The sequence below is a fragment of the Sebastes umbrosus genome, chromosome 14, assembly GCF_015220745.1.
Source record: "Sebastes umbrosus isolate fSebUmb1 chromosome 14, fSebUmb1.pri, whole genome shotgun sequence".
NCBI lineage: Eukaryota > Metazoa > Chordata > Actinopteri > Perciformes > Sebastidae > Sebastes > Sebastes umbrosus.
This window is the reverse complement of record NC_051282.1, coordinates 831,361-847,992: the sequence shown is the minus strand read 5'-3', so window position 1 is coordinate 847,992 and position 16,632 is coordinate 831,361. Positions and strand designations below refer to the sequence as shown.

At 36.0% G+C, this 16,632-nt stretch overlaps 1 protein-coding gene across 2 annotated transcripts in view; it reads left to right on the top strand.

Moving 5' to 3' along the window:
• Positions 1 to 16,632, top strand: part of igf2bp1 (insulin-like growth factor 2 mRNA binding protein 1) — an 86,379-nt gene that overhangs the window by 53,273 nt on the left and 16,474 nt on the right. For both annotated transcript variants that reach the window (XR_005210008.1, XM_037792885.1), the window contains exons 4-6: positions 8,246 to 8,297; positions 10,153 to 10,216; positions 15,079 to 15,369. Coding sequence is in view for 1 of the 2 variants with exons in the window: in XM_037792885.1 (XP_037648813.1) it covers positions 8,246 to 8,297; positions 10,153 to 10,216; positions 15,079 to 15,369 (407 nt within the window). In the remaining variant the exon portion in view is untranslated. The remainder of the gene's footprint in view (positions 1 to 8,245; positions 8,298 to 10,152; positions 10,217 to 15,078; positions 15,370 to 16,632) is intronic.

Below are 16,632 nucleotides of genomic sequence, written 5' to 3'. Positions count from 1 at the left end.
TATAGAGGAGTAATGTCTACCTGAGTCTATGATATCAGCATTAATATATCATCAACTATTGTCTATATAGAGGAGTAATGTCTACCTGAGTCTATGATATCAGCATTAATATATCATCAACTATTGTCTATATAGAGGAGTAATGTCTACCTGAGTCTATGATATCAGCATTAATATATCATCAACTATTGTCTATATAGAGGAGTAATGTCTACCTGAGTCTATGATATCAGTATTAATATATCATCAACTATTGTCTATATAGAGGAGTAATGTCTACCTGAGTCTATGATATCAGTATTAATATATCATCATCAACTATTGTCTATGTAAAGATATAGAGGAGTAATGTCAGCCTGAGCAGAGAATGAAGCCCTCTCTCCCTCTGTGTGTGTTGTAATCAGAGATTCTCTGTGCTTTGTTGACATAGCCGGGCCGGCCGTGCGTGCTTTTAGTTCATGTTAGTGCATGTGAGCGTGCCCCACTGGCTAGTTCATTGCCCTCACATGGCAGTTGCAGCTGATAACGCCGTCCCGACCGACTTCGCCGTTGCAGAAGCGTAGCACCCACCCTCTGGTTCCCCCCCAGGTTAACACTGTTAGCTCTGTCAGCAGTGTTTGATATTGTTTTAACCGTTAGCACCATTAACACTGTTAGCACCGTTAGCTACGAGTTGTTGGCTCAGTCGTCACCATGTTGAGAGCTGTGCAGAGGCAATAGAAATGCTCCCAATCTCTCATTTAGCTCCTTTAATGTTTGGTGAAATGAGTTGCTTTTGCTGTATGGGTATAGGCTCTAAAAAAACAAGTGTTCAGGCTGGAATGTGCATCTTATTGACAAGTCAAATAACAAACTAAGTTAGTTTTTTAGTGTAAGGTCCCAGTTGAATGCAAGCACGTGTACAGCTCTGTTGCCCGCCCTTATATCATTACTGAGTGGACCAATGGCCTTTCTGAAATCTTCCAATCAGAACCAATGAAGTTGCTAATGTCTGTTGTCATTATTTAGTTTTATTGTGTTTATATGAATGTAATTTATAGAGATGTTAGATTGCTGCTAGACCCCCCGTTAGTCTTTTGTGTTCAGCAAGCGGGAGAGCAAACAGTTTTTTCACCTCTTTTTTTTTTAAAGGCTAAACACCAACAAATATGGAGTGAAGCAGAATATTCAATTAGATAAAAATATGTCATGAATTTTGGAAATTATTACATCTATTTTTTTCAATACATTTTGACTTTTGGTCTTTGAAACGCTCTGGAGATATCATACCCCTGCGACAATGTAGCCGGGGGTATATAGCGCTCTGCGTGTCCGCCCTTCGATCCTTCCTTCGATCCTTCCTTCCGTCCATCCTTCCGTCCGTCCTTCCGTCCGTTCCCGTGTCACACTTTCGTTTCCGGAGCAGAACTCTGAAACTATTTAACTTAGGAACTTCAAATTTGGTATGATGGTTGACAGTGGGGTGTAGTTGTGCCTTTTGGGGGTTAGAAGTCTATGGTGCCCAACATTTTGAAATTTTGGCCAAAAATTTTGATTTTTTTTTCGTCTTCAATTTCGTTTCCGGATTAGAACTCGTTCCATTAGTTCCAAAAGGGCAAAACCTCTGTCCCTACTTTAGTAGGGGTCAAGCAGTGAGCGGGGGGATGTGAGCCATGCTCACTTTTGCCTTTTTGGAAAAGTTTGGATCACACAAGTCTGAAACCACAACCACCACTGGAATCTAATTCTACAAATAATACTAGTGTAGTCTAATCTTCATCTGCGACTGTGCAGAAATACAGAGTTTAAACAGAATGAATAGAAAAAAAAGCTGCGCAGCATTCAAATGTTGATTTATAAATCAGATATCAACATTATGAATGGGCCTACCCTATACCCTACCCTATACAGCCCTACAAGGTGGTCAAGAACTAAACTGCTTTGTACACCCGATGAACTGACTTCAGATGTTCAAGTGAAGTTTGTGAAGTGGAGGGAGAAGAATGAAGGAAGCACATTGCAGCATCAGTATTGGAATGATAATCCTGGCGGTCATGCACACCGGCACTGGGCGGCGTGGCTCAGATAGCTAGCTGTGGGGGGGTATTTGCCTTTACCTCAGTGGGCTGACGGTGAATCATGGGGGAACCACAAATGTAGGCGAGGATCTATTTGATGGCTTTGTGTGGAGATGGAGTTTTTGGAGGAAGCTGCAGGTTGATTGTAAAGGGAGCCCAGTGATTAGAATCCAACATGAACTAATAGTCATGTATTGATCAGCTGTTTCCAGCTCTAACCTATTGATTGTTGGTAATTGCTGCAGTTATATTGTCACTTCAGTTGGATGTGTAATACCAGTAACATTTAACGACCAGGAGAAGCTGATTGGCTAGCCACAGTCTGTCGCAGGCTCCTGATCATTCATCACAGAACTACTGCACCAGATAGATAGAATAATAAGAATAAATAAGAATAAAACATTAAACTAAAGGGATATGAACAACACCAACATCTGAGCTTTGTGCACACAGTGCAGTCCTACATAGCAGCGCTGTGCACAGATATGGAAGTAAAGACGGCGTAAGGATTTGACTCTCATAAGCAACTGAATAACTAATAGTGACATTTAAATCCTGAATTTATTGCACTGAAATATTTTACTATGAAAAGTGTGTCTCTTTAAGAGTAAAAAAAACCTGAACTAATGGATATCACCATGAAACCTCCCCACCAGTTGATTATTTACATTAAGACAGTTACTTTTTGTATTACAAGTTTTCTGAAATTGAATGTTTAAATATGCAAATGAGGCATTATCTTATTAAATATGTGGTGAAACATTTCCAGAACAGAAATCTGAACATTGGACGAAGTCAGGTTCAACATTCTTATTTCATTTAGTTGACCTATTAGAGTCAAAAGTTTTTACTGAGGTGATTTGGGATATCTCTTTGTATCACTCCACAACAGCCATAAAAAAATCATTTTGGCCATGATTTTAGGGATAAAATGTTGTATAAATCAGATTATGAATGATATATGAATCTATAAAACCTTCAGAATATAGAGAGGAATGGAACTGGAAGGTTTGGTGGATGTGAGTGATACTGAAGTGGAGATTTCTGGCTCAGAGTCTGAAAAAAAACTCAATTTGAGAAAACAGCCTTTAAAGACCCGGATTTCAATATTCCATACATTTTGCAAGAAACTGCAGGTTTAACGAATAGATATCACCATGAAACTTCCCCAGTTGATTACTCACATTAAGGCAATTCTTTTTTGTATTACAAGTAGGGCTGTCAATTGATTAAAATATTTAATCACGATAAATCTCATGATTGTTCATAGTTAATAGCAATTAATCACAAATCAATAGCCCATTTTTTATCTGTTCTAGATGTACATTATAGGGAGATTTGTAAAATATTTAACACTCTTATCAACATAGGAGTGGACAAATATTCTGCTTTATGCAAATGTATGTATATATTTATTAGGGCTGTCAAAGTTAATGCAATAATAATGTGTTAACTCCAATTCGTTTTAATGCCACTAATTTCTTTAACGCATTAACGCAATTTGTGATTTTTAGGTTGTAGCGGGCTCATCATCATTGATTTCCAATAATAAATATATACATACATTTACATAAAGCAGCATATTTGCCCACTCCCATGTTGATAAGAGGATTAAATACTGGACAAATCTCCCGTTAAGGTACATTTAGAACAGATACAAAATTTGATATTAATTTGTGATTAATCACGATTAACTATGGACAATCGTGATTAATCATGATGACATTTTAATCGATTTACAGCCTTTCAATTTATTATTGTAAATCCATTAACGACAGAACACATGACAGATTTTGTCCAGAAACCCTCACAGGTACTGCATTTAGCATAAAACAATACGCTCCAATCATAACATGGCAAACTGCAGCCCAACTGTGTTGACTTGACTATGACTTGCCCCAAACTGCATGTGATTATCATAAAGTGGGCATGTCTGTAAAGGGGAGACTCGTGGGTACCCATAGAACCCATTTACATTCACTGATCTGGAGGTCAGAGGTCAAGGGACCCCTTTGAAAATGGATGTGACGCCAACATTTAGCCTAGGTTTGGAGCGTTATTTAACCTCCTTCTTGACCAGCTAGTATGACATGGTTGGTACTGATGGATTCATCAGGATTTATAGTTTCATATGATACCAGTATCTTCATTCTAGCTTTAAATCTGAGCCGCTACAACCTAAAAATTGCAAGTTGCGTCAATCCGTTAAAGAAATTAGTGGAATTAAAACAAATTTGTAGGAGAAATCTACAGATGTAGAAAACTGTAATAAAATAAACCCCTGAATGAGTATTGTGGATGTTTTGTAGTCTGAAAGAAGACGTGTTATGGAAGCAAAATAGCCCAATATCTCTAAATTGAGCAGTTTATGAAAAACATTGTTTTTACCTGAATTAACTCCAAACTAAAAGTCATAGATTTTTCCTTGAATAAAGTGAAAGACACGTTTAGAGCAGCCCATCTCTCTGTCTCCCTCCCCTAACCCTCACACTGTCTCTCTGCTCATCTATTCACTTTAATCTGTCCATTCCTCTAACAAACATTGAATTCAGAAGACGGGAATGTGGGAGGATCAATAAGCTCCATACGTGTGTGTGTGTGTGTGTGTGTGTGTGTGTGTGTTTGCGCGCGCGTGCGTGTGCGTGTGTGTGCACCTTATTGTTTTAGTGAGGGTGTGGCACTCTGCCTGCCTGTGTGTGTGTGTGTGTGATATGTGAATACAGTATGTGCCAGATCTCCTCCCTCTCTTCCTCCCTCTCTCCGCTGCTCTCGTCCTGCCGTATGCGTCCACACGAGGGCGATGTCTCCCCGCTAAACCGCCTGAAACATGTCCTCTCATGTCCTCTCCATTTCCTCTCCATGCTTCTGATGCTTCTGAATTTCTTCTCCATGCTTCTGATGCTTCTGATGCTTCTGATGCTTTGTGAGGGTCAGAGGTGGTCACAGCACCATAAACCAGTAATCAGGAGAGACACAAGCGTTGACACTGAGGGGGGACATAGGAAACATTCTTTACTTCAAAATAAAAGCACCGTAGATTAAGATAAGATAAGATATTCCTTTATTAGTCCCACAGTGGGGACATTTGCAGTGTACAGCAGCAAAGGGGATAGTACAGAAACAAGAAGCAGCAGTAAAAACAAGAATCAAGATACAACACAGTAAAAAAAAAAGCAAAACAAAAGTGAAACAAAATATGAACAATTTAAATAAAAGGGAATATAAAAATAGAAACAATATAAACAAGGGGAGATATTAAAAATAGGAACAATATATACAGTATTGACAATAAACAGACTATTAACACAATTGCACAGGTGGAAAATTGATACTGCACAGTGAGAATGAAATTCCACCTGAAAGTATTGCACAGTATGAAGTACACCTGAGTAGTATTAATATTTCCTGTGTACAGTATAGTGCAGTTCTTGTCAGTTTGTGGTGTGTATGTGGTCTACTGGGAGCAGTGCTGCTTGTGGAATTAAATAAAGCCAGCAAAAGCTGGAATATAATAATAATAAAAAAGTGTCATAGTAATGTAATTGTTAATATTCAAATAGTGTCAGTTTCATATGTTAAATGCTGCTGGAGATATTAAGGATTCACACAAATAAAATGAACTTTGATTAGTCATTTTAATTTATGTATTTGCACACACATAAAACTGCACAAAATCTAGTCAATGAAAAAAAACAAACAAGAAATGTGTCAGGAGAGATCAAGAAGCCACAGGCTTATACAAAGGACCCCCCCCCCCCCCCCCCCCCCCCCCCCCCCCCCCCCCCCCCCCCCCCCCCCCCCCCCCCCCCCCCCCCCCCCCCCCCCCCCGCTTATACAAAGGACCCCCCCCCCCCCCCAACCCCAGGAGAAAAAAAAATAACAAAAAAGGAAGAAAGAACTAAACTAACAAAACAACAAAAGTTTAACAACAACAAGAAGCACACAAAATGAGCTGAAAAACAAACCAAACAGTGGAAAACAATCCATATATATATATATATATATACATAAATATGTACAAAAAACAGTACAGAGAAAAAGAAAATATATCTAAACATATCAAAAGATAATTAGACATAATGAATTGAATTCTAGAAATTAAAATCACATGTACATAAAGCTTTTTAAAGAATGAACAACACGGCAGATGCAGGTTAAATCCTCATCTCTGATTGGCTGTTCCTTCTCTGAGCATTCATGTGATCACTCTAAATGTTCTTCTTACACTTCAGTGTAAGTCTGTCGAAGTAAAAGTAACACTCGGTGGAGACCTTTCCCTCCTAAATGAGCTCCTCAGAGCTTCTTGAGGTGTAATTCTCAGGTTTGATGACCCCTCTGTCAGGGGTCCGGGGCCCCCTGTCATGAGTCGGTAAAATAATGAACTATAAATAGTGTATAAGTACATATCTACAGATGGGGACCATTTGCACCAATAAAAGCAGCATATTGTGTCCATCACCCCCCCCGTTAGCTTTGGGCCAATTGAAACTCTGATATGATTGTTACACATAGCAATAAGTTCATTACTTTAAAGCTGAAGCACTTTCTAGGGATGCACCAATACCGGATCAGATATCTGACTCAGATAGCTAGATGAAATATCGGTGATAATGGAGCCCATCTAATCACTTTAATTCTGTTTCTATACTATATACATCATAAATTAAGATTTGAATTCCTGTTTCAGTTTTGATCAATTCGTTGCTGCATTGCATGGTTTTTGATGTTGTTCCTGTGGCCTTCTTGTTGCTGGTCCTGATCCCAGTCAGACTTTGAGTACTCTTTGTCATGTTTTTGGTGTGTCTGTCTTTTGTCTCTGCTCTACTGCTTCATCTATTGTCAATACGGATGCCATCCTCGATTTCTGCTGCAAAACAAATCTACCTACGGGTACAAATAAAGTCACCTTAGCCTGAACCTGAACCTGAACCTGAACCTGAACCTGAACCTGAACCTGAACCTGAACCTGAACCTGAACCTGAACCTGAACCTGAACCTGAACCTGAACCTGCATTACAACGCTTTAACTGTAATTCTGTTAATTTAAAGATTTCAGGTGTACTCTGAAGGAGACATTTATTCAACCTTTATTTTAACAGTCAATCAATCAATCAATCAATCAATCAATCAATCCAACTTTATTTAAATAGCACCTTTCAAACAAGTCAAACTGCTGGACAGATGATTGACAAAAGTAGAATGTAGAATGTTAAAAATGGATTTAGAGACTAATGCACACCAAAACAACCAAGATAAAAGTTCATTGAATAAGGAAACAATAAGAGATGGGTATTTAAGATAATAAACGATAAATAAAATACAAGGACTAAAAATTAACAATAAAAATAAATAAATAAAGATTACGAAACTACACAAAATAAGCAGATTGTATTAATATAATGACATATAAATAAAATAAAATAGAATAAAAGAGATAATAATGATCAGCAAAAAAATGTTGATTTAACAAAATAGAGTAAAATAAACACTAAAACGATGATAAATAAAATAAGTATTAAAAATAAAAAACATGAAATTATAAAACACTACATAAACGCCAGACTAAATAGATGGGTTTTTAGTTTATGTTTAATCTCAGCTCCTCTGGAAGGTTGTTCCAGCGGCTCAAAGCAGCATCACCACATGTTTTTTAAAAAGTGAAGTTTGAATTACTGTGTTTATTTCAATTATTTTATATTATGGTCAAAGTGACCCATATAAATATGACACAAATCATGTTTACTGGAAATGACTGAAAACTAAATCCCATAATCATAAATACACATTAATATGGATAAAAGTGCATTTAGGATCAAATCTGTATTGAAGATAGTATGTGTTTTCATTTTTACACAATATGCAAATGAACTGTAACTTTCCTAAAATAGTAATAATAATAATAATCTGTTTTTCTCTACAGATGACATTTATTACATAACTACTAATGTTTAGAGAAGAGAAAGTGCACATGTTGTGATGGTTTAGGTTTATTCAGTAGGTGGTCCTGTGGGTTAAACATGTTGGTAGGATGACGGTTAATGAGCTCCTGTCCTGCAGGTGCTTGGCTTGTATTAATCCAGTTGGATGCTTTAGAAGATGATGAGCTATGATACCATCTTTGTGTTGGTGTCTCCAGACCTCCGACAGTCTGACCGTGTCCCTTCACTAACGCTTTATTCTGTCTTCAGGTGCTGGATGGTCTGCTGGCTCAGTGTGGAACCGTAGAGAACTGTGAACAAGGTGAGACTGCTGAGCTTCACTCTCACTTCACTTCAGGTCTGCTCTTTGCTCTGGCTCTGCCATATATATATATATATATATATATATATATATATATATATATATATACAAGCCCAATGTTACATCACAAGTCACTAATTCCAGAGCAGGAAGAGAAGAAGCCAGTAAAGACTGAAAGCTGTCCCATTGGTGCCATATTGTGGTTATATGTGGTTCTCTGCTAAAATAGTCAATTAATCAGAATCCAGTTTATTGCCAAGCAGGTTTTCACATGCAAGGAATTCACTTTTGTTTATTGCTGCATAAGATAAACATAGTATGATAAATTAGAATATAAAAAATAAAAGCAAGTATTGCAAAAATCAAGAAACACAAATATAGAATAGAAGAAAAATACCAAAATAATATGAAAAAAAAGTATAAAAATATGCACAAGAAACATTAATATAGAATAGAAACATTATTATAGAATAGAAGAAAATACAATAATAATATGAAATAAAGACTATAAAATTAATAGAGAATGGAAACATGAATATAGAATAGAAACATAATTATATAAAAGAAGAAAAATACAATAATAAAATGAAATAATACTATAAAAAATATGCTCAAGAAACATTAATATAGAATAGAAACATTATTTTAGGATAGTAGAAAAATACAAAAATAATTAGAAAAAATACTATCAAAATATGCACAAGAAACATTAATGTAGAATAGAAACATTATTATAGAATAGAAGAAAAATACTCTAAAAATATGCACAAGAAAAATTAATATAGAATAGAAACATAGAATAGAAGAAAATACAAAAATAATAAGAAAAAAATACTCTAGAAATATGCACAAGAATCATTAATATAGAATAGAAACATTATTATAGAATAGAAGAAAATACAAAAATAATAAGAAAGAAATACTCTAAAAATATGCACAAGAAACATTAATATATAATAGAAAGATTATTATAGAATAGAAGAAAAATACTCAAAAAATATGCACAAAAAACATTAATATAGAATAGAAACATTATTATAGAATAGAAGAAAAATACAAAAATAATATGAAAAAAAACAAAGATTGTTCATTGTGCCACGCCACACCCCTCCAAAAAGTTCTTTCAAATCCATCGCAGACTTTTGGAGTAATCATCCAAACGGACAAACCAACAAACCAACAAACCAATGCCGGTGAAAACATAACCTCCTTCCTAGGCCTTCAGCCGTAGCGGAGATCAATATGCACAAGAAACATTAATATAGAATAGAAACATTATTATAGGATTGAAGAAAAATACAAAAATAATATGAAAAAAAGATCAGTTTTAGATTCTAATGCTAAATGAAACTTTTCATGCCTCTTTTTTATTGAAAGTATTTCATTATTATTTTATTATATTGACTGGTTTACATCCTGTCAAAAGGCCAAGAATTAGAAGGGATTGCTCAGCTCTAAAACGATTGGCTGAACACATGTAGTTGAACAGGAAGAAGTCCTCAAAGAAGGATTAGAGAGAATTTGTACAAAGTCTTAACAAATTGGAAAATGCTTTAAACAGTTTTCAAGGTATATGGAATACGCTTGAATTTGAATATACTCCTTCAATCACTCAAATTCAGTAAACTTTATTTGTCGCAATTATGCATTTAACAATTTGGATGTGATGATAAAGGCTTCCAGAGCACTCTTCCATACTGTTCAAACCCTGTGTGTAAGATTACCAATAACACCCCACACATGGAAACTAATGCCACATTTTTACTGCTCTGATGAGTCCGATGCATCAGCTCAAATTCTTACCATTAATAACCCAAAATATGCTGTCTGTCTGTCTGTCTTCTCTTTGTCTCAGTGAACACAGACAGTGAGACTGCAGTGGTTAATGTCACGTATGCATCCCGGGAACATGCCAGGCAGTAAGTTCCTTTATATATATATCCTTAAATACACTCTCTGTCTCTGTCTTCTACTCTCTATGTACAGTATATATCCTTAAATACACTCTCTGTCTCTGTCTTATACTCTCTATATACAGTATATATCCTTAAATACTCTCTGTCTCTGTCTTTTACTCTCTATATACAGTATATATCCTTTAATACACTCTGTCTCTGTCTTTTACTCTCTATATACAGTATATATCCTTAAATACTCTCAGTCTGTCTTTTACTCTCTATATACAGTATATATCCTTTAATACACTCTGTCTCTGTCTTTTACTCTCTATGTACAGTATATATCCTTAAATACTCTCAGTCTCTGTCTTTTACTCTCTATATACAGTATATATCCTTAAATACTCTCAGTCTCTGTCTTTTACTCTCTATGTACAGTATATATCCTTAAATACACTCTCTGTCTCTGTCTTATACTCTCTATATACAGTATATATCCTTAAATACTCTCTGTCTCTGTCTTATACTCTCTATATACAGTATATATCCTTTAATACACTCTGTCTCTGTCTTTTACTCTCTATGTACAGTATATATCCTTAAATACTCTCAGTCTCTGTCTTTTACTCTCTATGTACAGTATATATCCTTAAATACTCTCAGTCTCTGTCTTTTACTCTCTATATACAGTATATATCCTTAAATACTCTCAGTCTCTGTCTTTTACTCTCTATGTAAAGTATATATCCTTAAATACACTCTCTGTCTCTGTCTTATACTCTCTATATACAGTATATATCCTTAAATACTCTCTGGCTCTGTCTTATACTCTCTATATACAGTATATATCCTTTAATACACTCTGTCTCTGTCTTTTACTCTCTATATACAGTATATATCCTTTAATACACTCTGTCTCTGTCTTTTACTCTCTATGTACAGTATATATCCTTAAATACTCTCAGTCTCTGTCTTTTACTCTCTATATACAGTATATATCCTTAAATACTCTCAGTCTCTGTCTTTTACTCTCTATGTACAGTATATATCCTTAAATACACTCTCTGTCTCTGTCTTATACTCTCTATATACAGTATATATCCTTAAATACTCTCTGTCTCTGTCTTATACTCTCTATATACAGTATATATCCTTTAATACACTCTGTCTCTGTCTTTTACTCTCTATGTACAGTATATATCCTTAAATACTCTCAGTCTCTGTCTTTTACTCTCTATATACAGTATATATCCTTTAATACACTCTGTCTCTGTCTTTTACTCTCTATGTACAGTATATATCCTTAAATACACTCTCTGTCTCTGTCTTATACTCTCTATATACAGTATATATCCTTAAATACTCTCTGTCTCTGTCTTATACTCTCTATATACAGTATATATCCTTTAATACACTCTGTCTCTGTCTTTTACTCTCTGTGTACAGTATATATCCTTAAATACTCTCAGTCTCTGTCTTTTACTCTCTATCTACAGTATATATCCTTAAATACGCTCAGTCTCTGTCTTTTACTCTCTATATACAGTATATATCCTTAAATACACTCTCTGTCTCTGTCTTCTACTCTCTATATACAGTATATATCCTTAAATACACTCTCCGTCTCTGTCTTTTACTTTCTATGTACAGTATATATCCTTAAATACACTCTCTGTCTCTGTCTTTTACTCTCTATATACAGTATATATCCTTAAATACACTCTCTGTCTCTGTCTTTTACTCTCTATATACAGTATATATCCTTTAATACACTCTGTCTCTGTCTTCTACTCTCTATATACAGTATATATCCTTAAATACTCTCAGTCTCTGTCTTTTACTCTCTATATACAGTATATATCCTTAAATACACTCTCCGTCTCTGTCTTTTACTCTCTATGTACAGTATATATCCTTAAATACACTCTCTGTCTCTGTCTTCTACTCTCTATGTACAGTATATATCCTTTAATACTCTCAGTCTCTGTCTTTTACTCTCTATATACAGTATATATCCTTTAATACACTCTCTGTCTCTGTCTTCTACTCTCTATATACAGTATATATCCTTTAATACACTCTGTCTCTGTCTTTTACTCTCTATGTACAGTATATATCCTTAAATACACTCTCTGTCTCTGTCTTATACTCTCTATATACAGTATATATCCTTAAATACTCTCTGTCTCTGTCTTATACTCTCTATATACAGTATATATCCTTAAATACACTCTCTGTCTCTGTCTTCTACTCTCTATATACAGTATATATCCTTAAATACACTCTCCGTCTCTGTCTTTTACTTTCTATGTACAGTATATATCCTTAAATACACTCTCTGTCTCTGTCTTTTACTCTCTATATACAGTATATATCCTTAAATACACTCTCTGTCTCTGTCTTTTACTCTCTATATACAGTATATATCCTTTAATACACTCTGTCTCTGTCTTCTACTCTCTATATACAGTATATATCCTTAAATACTCTCAGTCTCTGTCTTTTACTCTCTATATACAGTATATATCCTTAAATACACTCTCCGTCTCTGTCTTTTACTCTCTATGTACAGTATATATCCTTAAATACACTCTCTGTCTCTGTCTTTTACTCTCTATATACAGTATATATCCTTAAATACACTCTCTGTCTCTGTCTTTTACTCTCTATATACAGTATATATCCTTTAATACACTCTGTCTCTGTCTTCTACTCTCTATATACAGTATATATCCTTAAATACTCTCAGTCTCTGTCTTTTACTCTCTATATACAGTATATATCCTTAAATACACTCTCCGTCTCTGTCTTTTACTCTCTATGTACAGTATATATCCTTAAATACACTCTCTGTCTCTGTCTTCTACTCTCTATGTACAGTATATATCCTTTAATACTCTCAGTCTCTGTCTTTTACTCTCTATATACAGTATATATCCTTTAATACACTCTCTGTCTCTGTCTTCTACTCTCTATATATAGTATATATCCTTTAATACTCTCAGTCTCTGTCTTTTACTCTCTATATACAGTATATATCCTTAAATACACTCTCTGTCTCTGTCTTCTACTCTCTATATACAGTATATATCCCATAATACACTCTCTGTCTCTGTCTTCTACTCTCTATATACAGTATATATCCTTTAATACACTCTCTGTCTCTGTCTTCTACTCTCTATATACAGTATATATCCTTTAATACACTCTCTGTCTCTGTCTTCTACTCTCTATATACAGTATATATCCTTAAATACACTCTCTGTCTCTGTCTTATACTCTCCTCTCTCTGAAACATCCCATAGTTTTATCCGGTGCTGTTTAGGATTCTGCATGGTGCTTTTTAAAAACGGTGTCCTTTTTTATATATGACCGAATACTGCAGTGTGTCATATGTGTATTTGGGACTGTTAAATCCTAGCTGTGTTGTTGTGCCAGTGTGCACCTTGTTGATATGTGTGCACACACTCTAAAGAACCCTTTGGAAAAGATAGAATCAAACAACCACAGTTCCAGTTTCAAACTCCTAATGTATTTAACAGGATTGAGTTGTATTTTCTACGCTCCACTTCTGACATCTAGTGGTCATTTACAGGAACTACAACTTTACTACCACACTATAATACTATACAGTACTTTATTACAAGTTCATTGTCCTGCATTCAAAGTTTTACAAACGTATTGGCAGCAAAATATCAAAGTTAAAGATACTATTACTTATGCATGTAGGTATCATTTTACAAATTCCAATAACTTTATATACTGTTGGGTATATTAATCTATAGCAATGCATCATATTGATTATATGTTTGTTATTATAACATTTGCTTCTCCAGCTGTCAGATAAATGTAGTGGAGAAAAAAAGTATATTTGTTTGTAAGTGTAGTGTAGTGTAGTGTAGTGTAGTGTAGTGTAGTGTAGTGTAGTAGAAGTAGACAGTAAATTGTACCGTGCTTGTTGAGTAAATTATTCATAATATATAAATATATATATATATATATATATATAATTATTATAACAAACAAGTCATTTGTGTGTTAATAATAATTAGGGCTGTCAAAGTTAACACCATAATAACACGTTAACGCAAACTCGTTTTAACGCCACTAATTTATTTAACACATTAACACAACTTGTGATTGTCAGGTTGTAGCGGCTCAGTTTTAAAGCTAGAGTGAAGATACTGGTATCATATGAGACTATAAAACCTGATGAATCCATCGGTACCAACCATGTCAGACTAGCTGGTCATGAAGGAGGTTCAATAACGCTCCAAACTTGCACTAAATTTTTACAAGGAAAAACTGTTATGTCCATTTTCAAAGGGGTCCCTTGACCTCTGACCTCCAGATGTGTGAATGTAAATGGGTTCTATGGGTACCCACGAGTCTCCCCTTTACGCAGTTTGGGGCAAGTCCTAGTCAAGTCAGCACACTGACACACCGACAGCTGTTGTTGCCTGTTGGGCTGCAGTTTACATACATTTGCATAAAGCAGCATATTTGTCCACTCCCATGTTGATAAGGGTATTAAATACTTTACAAATCTCCCTTTATGGTTGAACAAATAAAAAATGTGTGATTAACTGCAACTAAATATCGAATGACAGCCCTAATAAAAATATTACTGTTCAGATATGTAAAGAGGATAATTTAGATTATTAATTGTAAAAAGTCCAGCAGTGTCACTTATGACTCATATCCTCATTTCACCTCCATTTGATCTGTTTATTCTTTCTGTTATTACCATTGCTACTTCTGTTCGTTTGATGATAATAATAACCATAACTGTAAACATGTCTCTGCTTATAAAAGAACAAAAAAGACAGAAATAGAAACATTCTAATATTCTAATCCCTGCTGTGCTCATGTGTCCCTCTCAGAGCCATCCAGAAGCTGAATGGATACCAGTTTGAGAACAACGCCCTGCGCGTCTCCTACATCCCCGACGAGAACTCTGAGCTGGAGGGAGGCCATCGGGGGCCCGACAACGGCCGGCGCGGCTACGGGTCCCGAGGCGGGCCTCGCGGCGGGTCCCCGAGCTCCGGGATGCCCTCCAAACCTCCGCACGCCGACATCCCTCTGAGGCTGCTGGTGCCCACGCAGTACGTCGGAGCCATCATCGGCAAGGAGGGAGCCACCATCCGCAACATCACCAAACAGACGCAGAGCAAGTGAGTAGCTGCTTCTTCCGTGTGCACGTGTGGTGAAGTCCACTGTTGTAGAGAAATAATGCGTCAATTGACTCAGCTGCAAGGAATCCTGTTGAAAACGGACAACAGGGGAAAGTCTGTCGTCCTTTGTGTTCTGTAAAGCCACCCAGAAGTAACAACATGAACATATCAGTCAAATACTATAGCTCTGCTATCATTTGAAATAAATGAATAAGATATAAGAGCTTATGTTAGAGTTTGTTTGGTCTGCTCTCACTGAGGAACCTTCAGCCATGCTCACTTTCTGTATGAGGAGCTGTATGTTTGATTTAATGCTTCAGACAGAAACATCAATGTTACCAAACAGCGTAACAATGTGAGGACGGTGGTTTCTGCAGAGATGCCACGTGTTCTCTGCTGCATCCTGCACAGTGACTTGATGAATACAGCAGACCTGAGGCCTGTACTACGAAGCAGGATTTGTGGTTAGCGAGGTAACTTCAGGGTTAACCCTTCAGAGTTTTCCGTCCTACAAAGGTGGATCACTTCTTACCGGGGTAGATCGCCATGGTAACTGCTGCTGAACAGCTAACCTGCTCCGCTCCGGATCTGGAACATAACCTGCTCCGGGTCATTTTCCAGATAAGAGATCAACTCGTATAAAAGCACCGCCTACTGACCAATCAGAGCTCGGTGCGCGGATCATATGATAATATTACACACATATGAAGAATTTTTATTCATAATCCAGACTAAAAACAACACAGTTTAAACTGACAGATGCAGGAAGGACTGCTGGATTTATGCTGTGGGTGTTAACCACTTTGAATTATGTTTTTATATTTATTTTTGTACTTTCTCGTTGGTCCGTTTCACACCGCCGGAGACGGGGACACAGCGGAAAGAAGGCTGAAATAGTCATACACGCCACAAACTTGTTAAAGGGCATAATGTAGTTCAATCCATTTATCCATTACACTTCTTAGAGCTATTTATATCTAGATGACTATATCTGACTTTTGAGTGTTCCGTTAAATTAATAAGTCTGTTAATTTACGCATTCACACATCGGGAGTTTTTTCTCTCTCTGAGTTACTTTTAGTCTGATTAAGTGTTTAACTTCTTCGTATTTGTCTAATATAGTTTACTCTTCCTTTGTAAAATGTGCCGCTCTGCCTGCCTGTCTGCTGTCTGTGATTGGTCAGTAGACTTGTCCATGTCTGTGATTGGTCAGTAGACTTGTCCATGTCTGTGATTGGTCAGTAGACTTGTCCATGTCTGTGA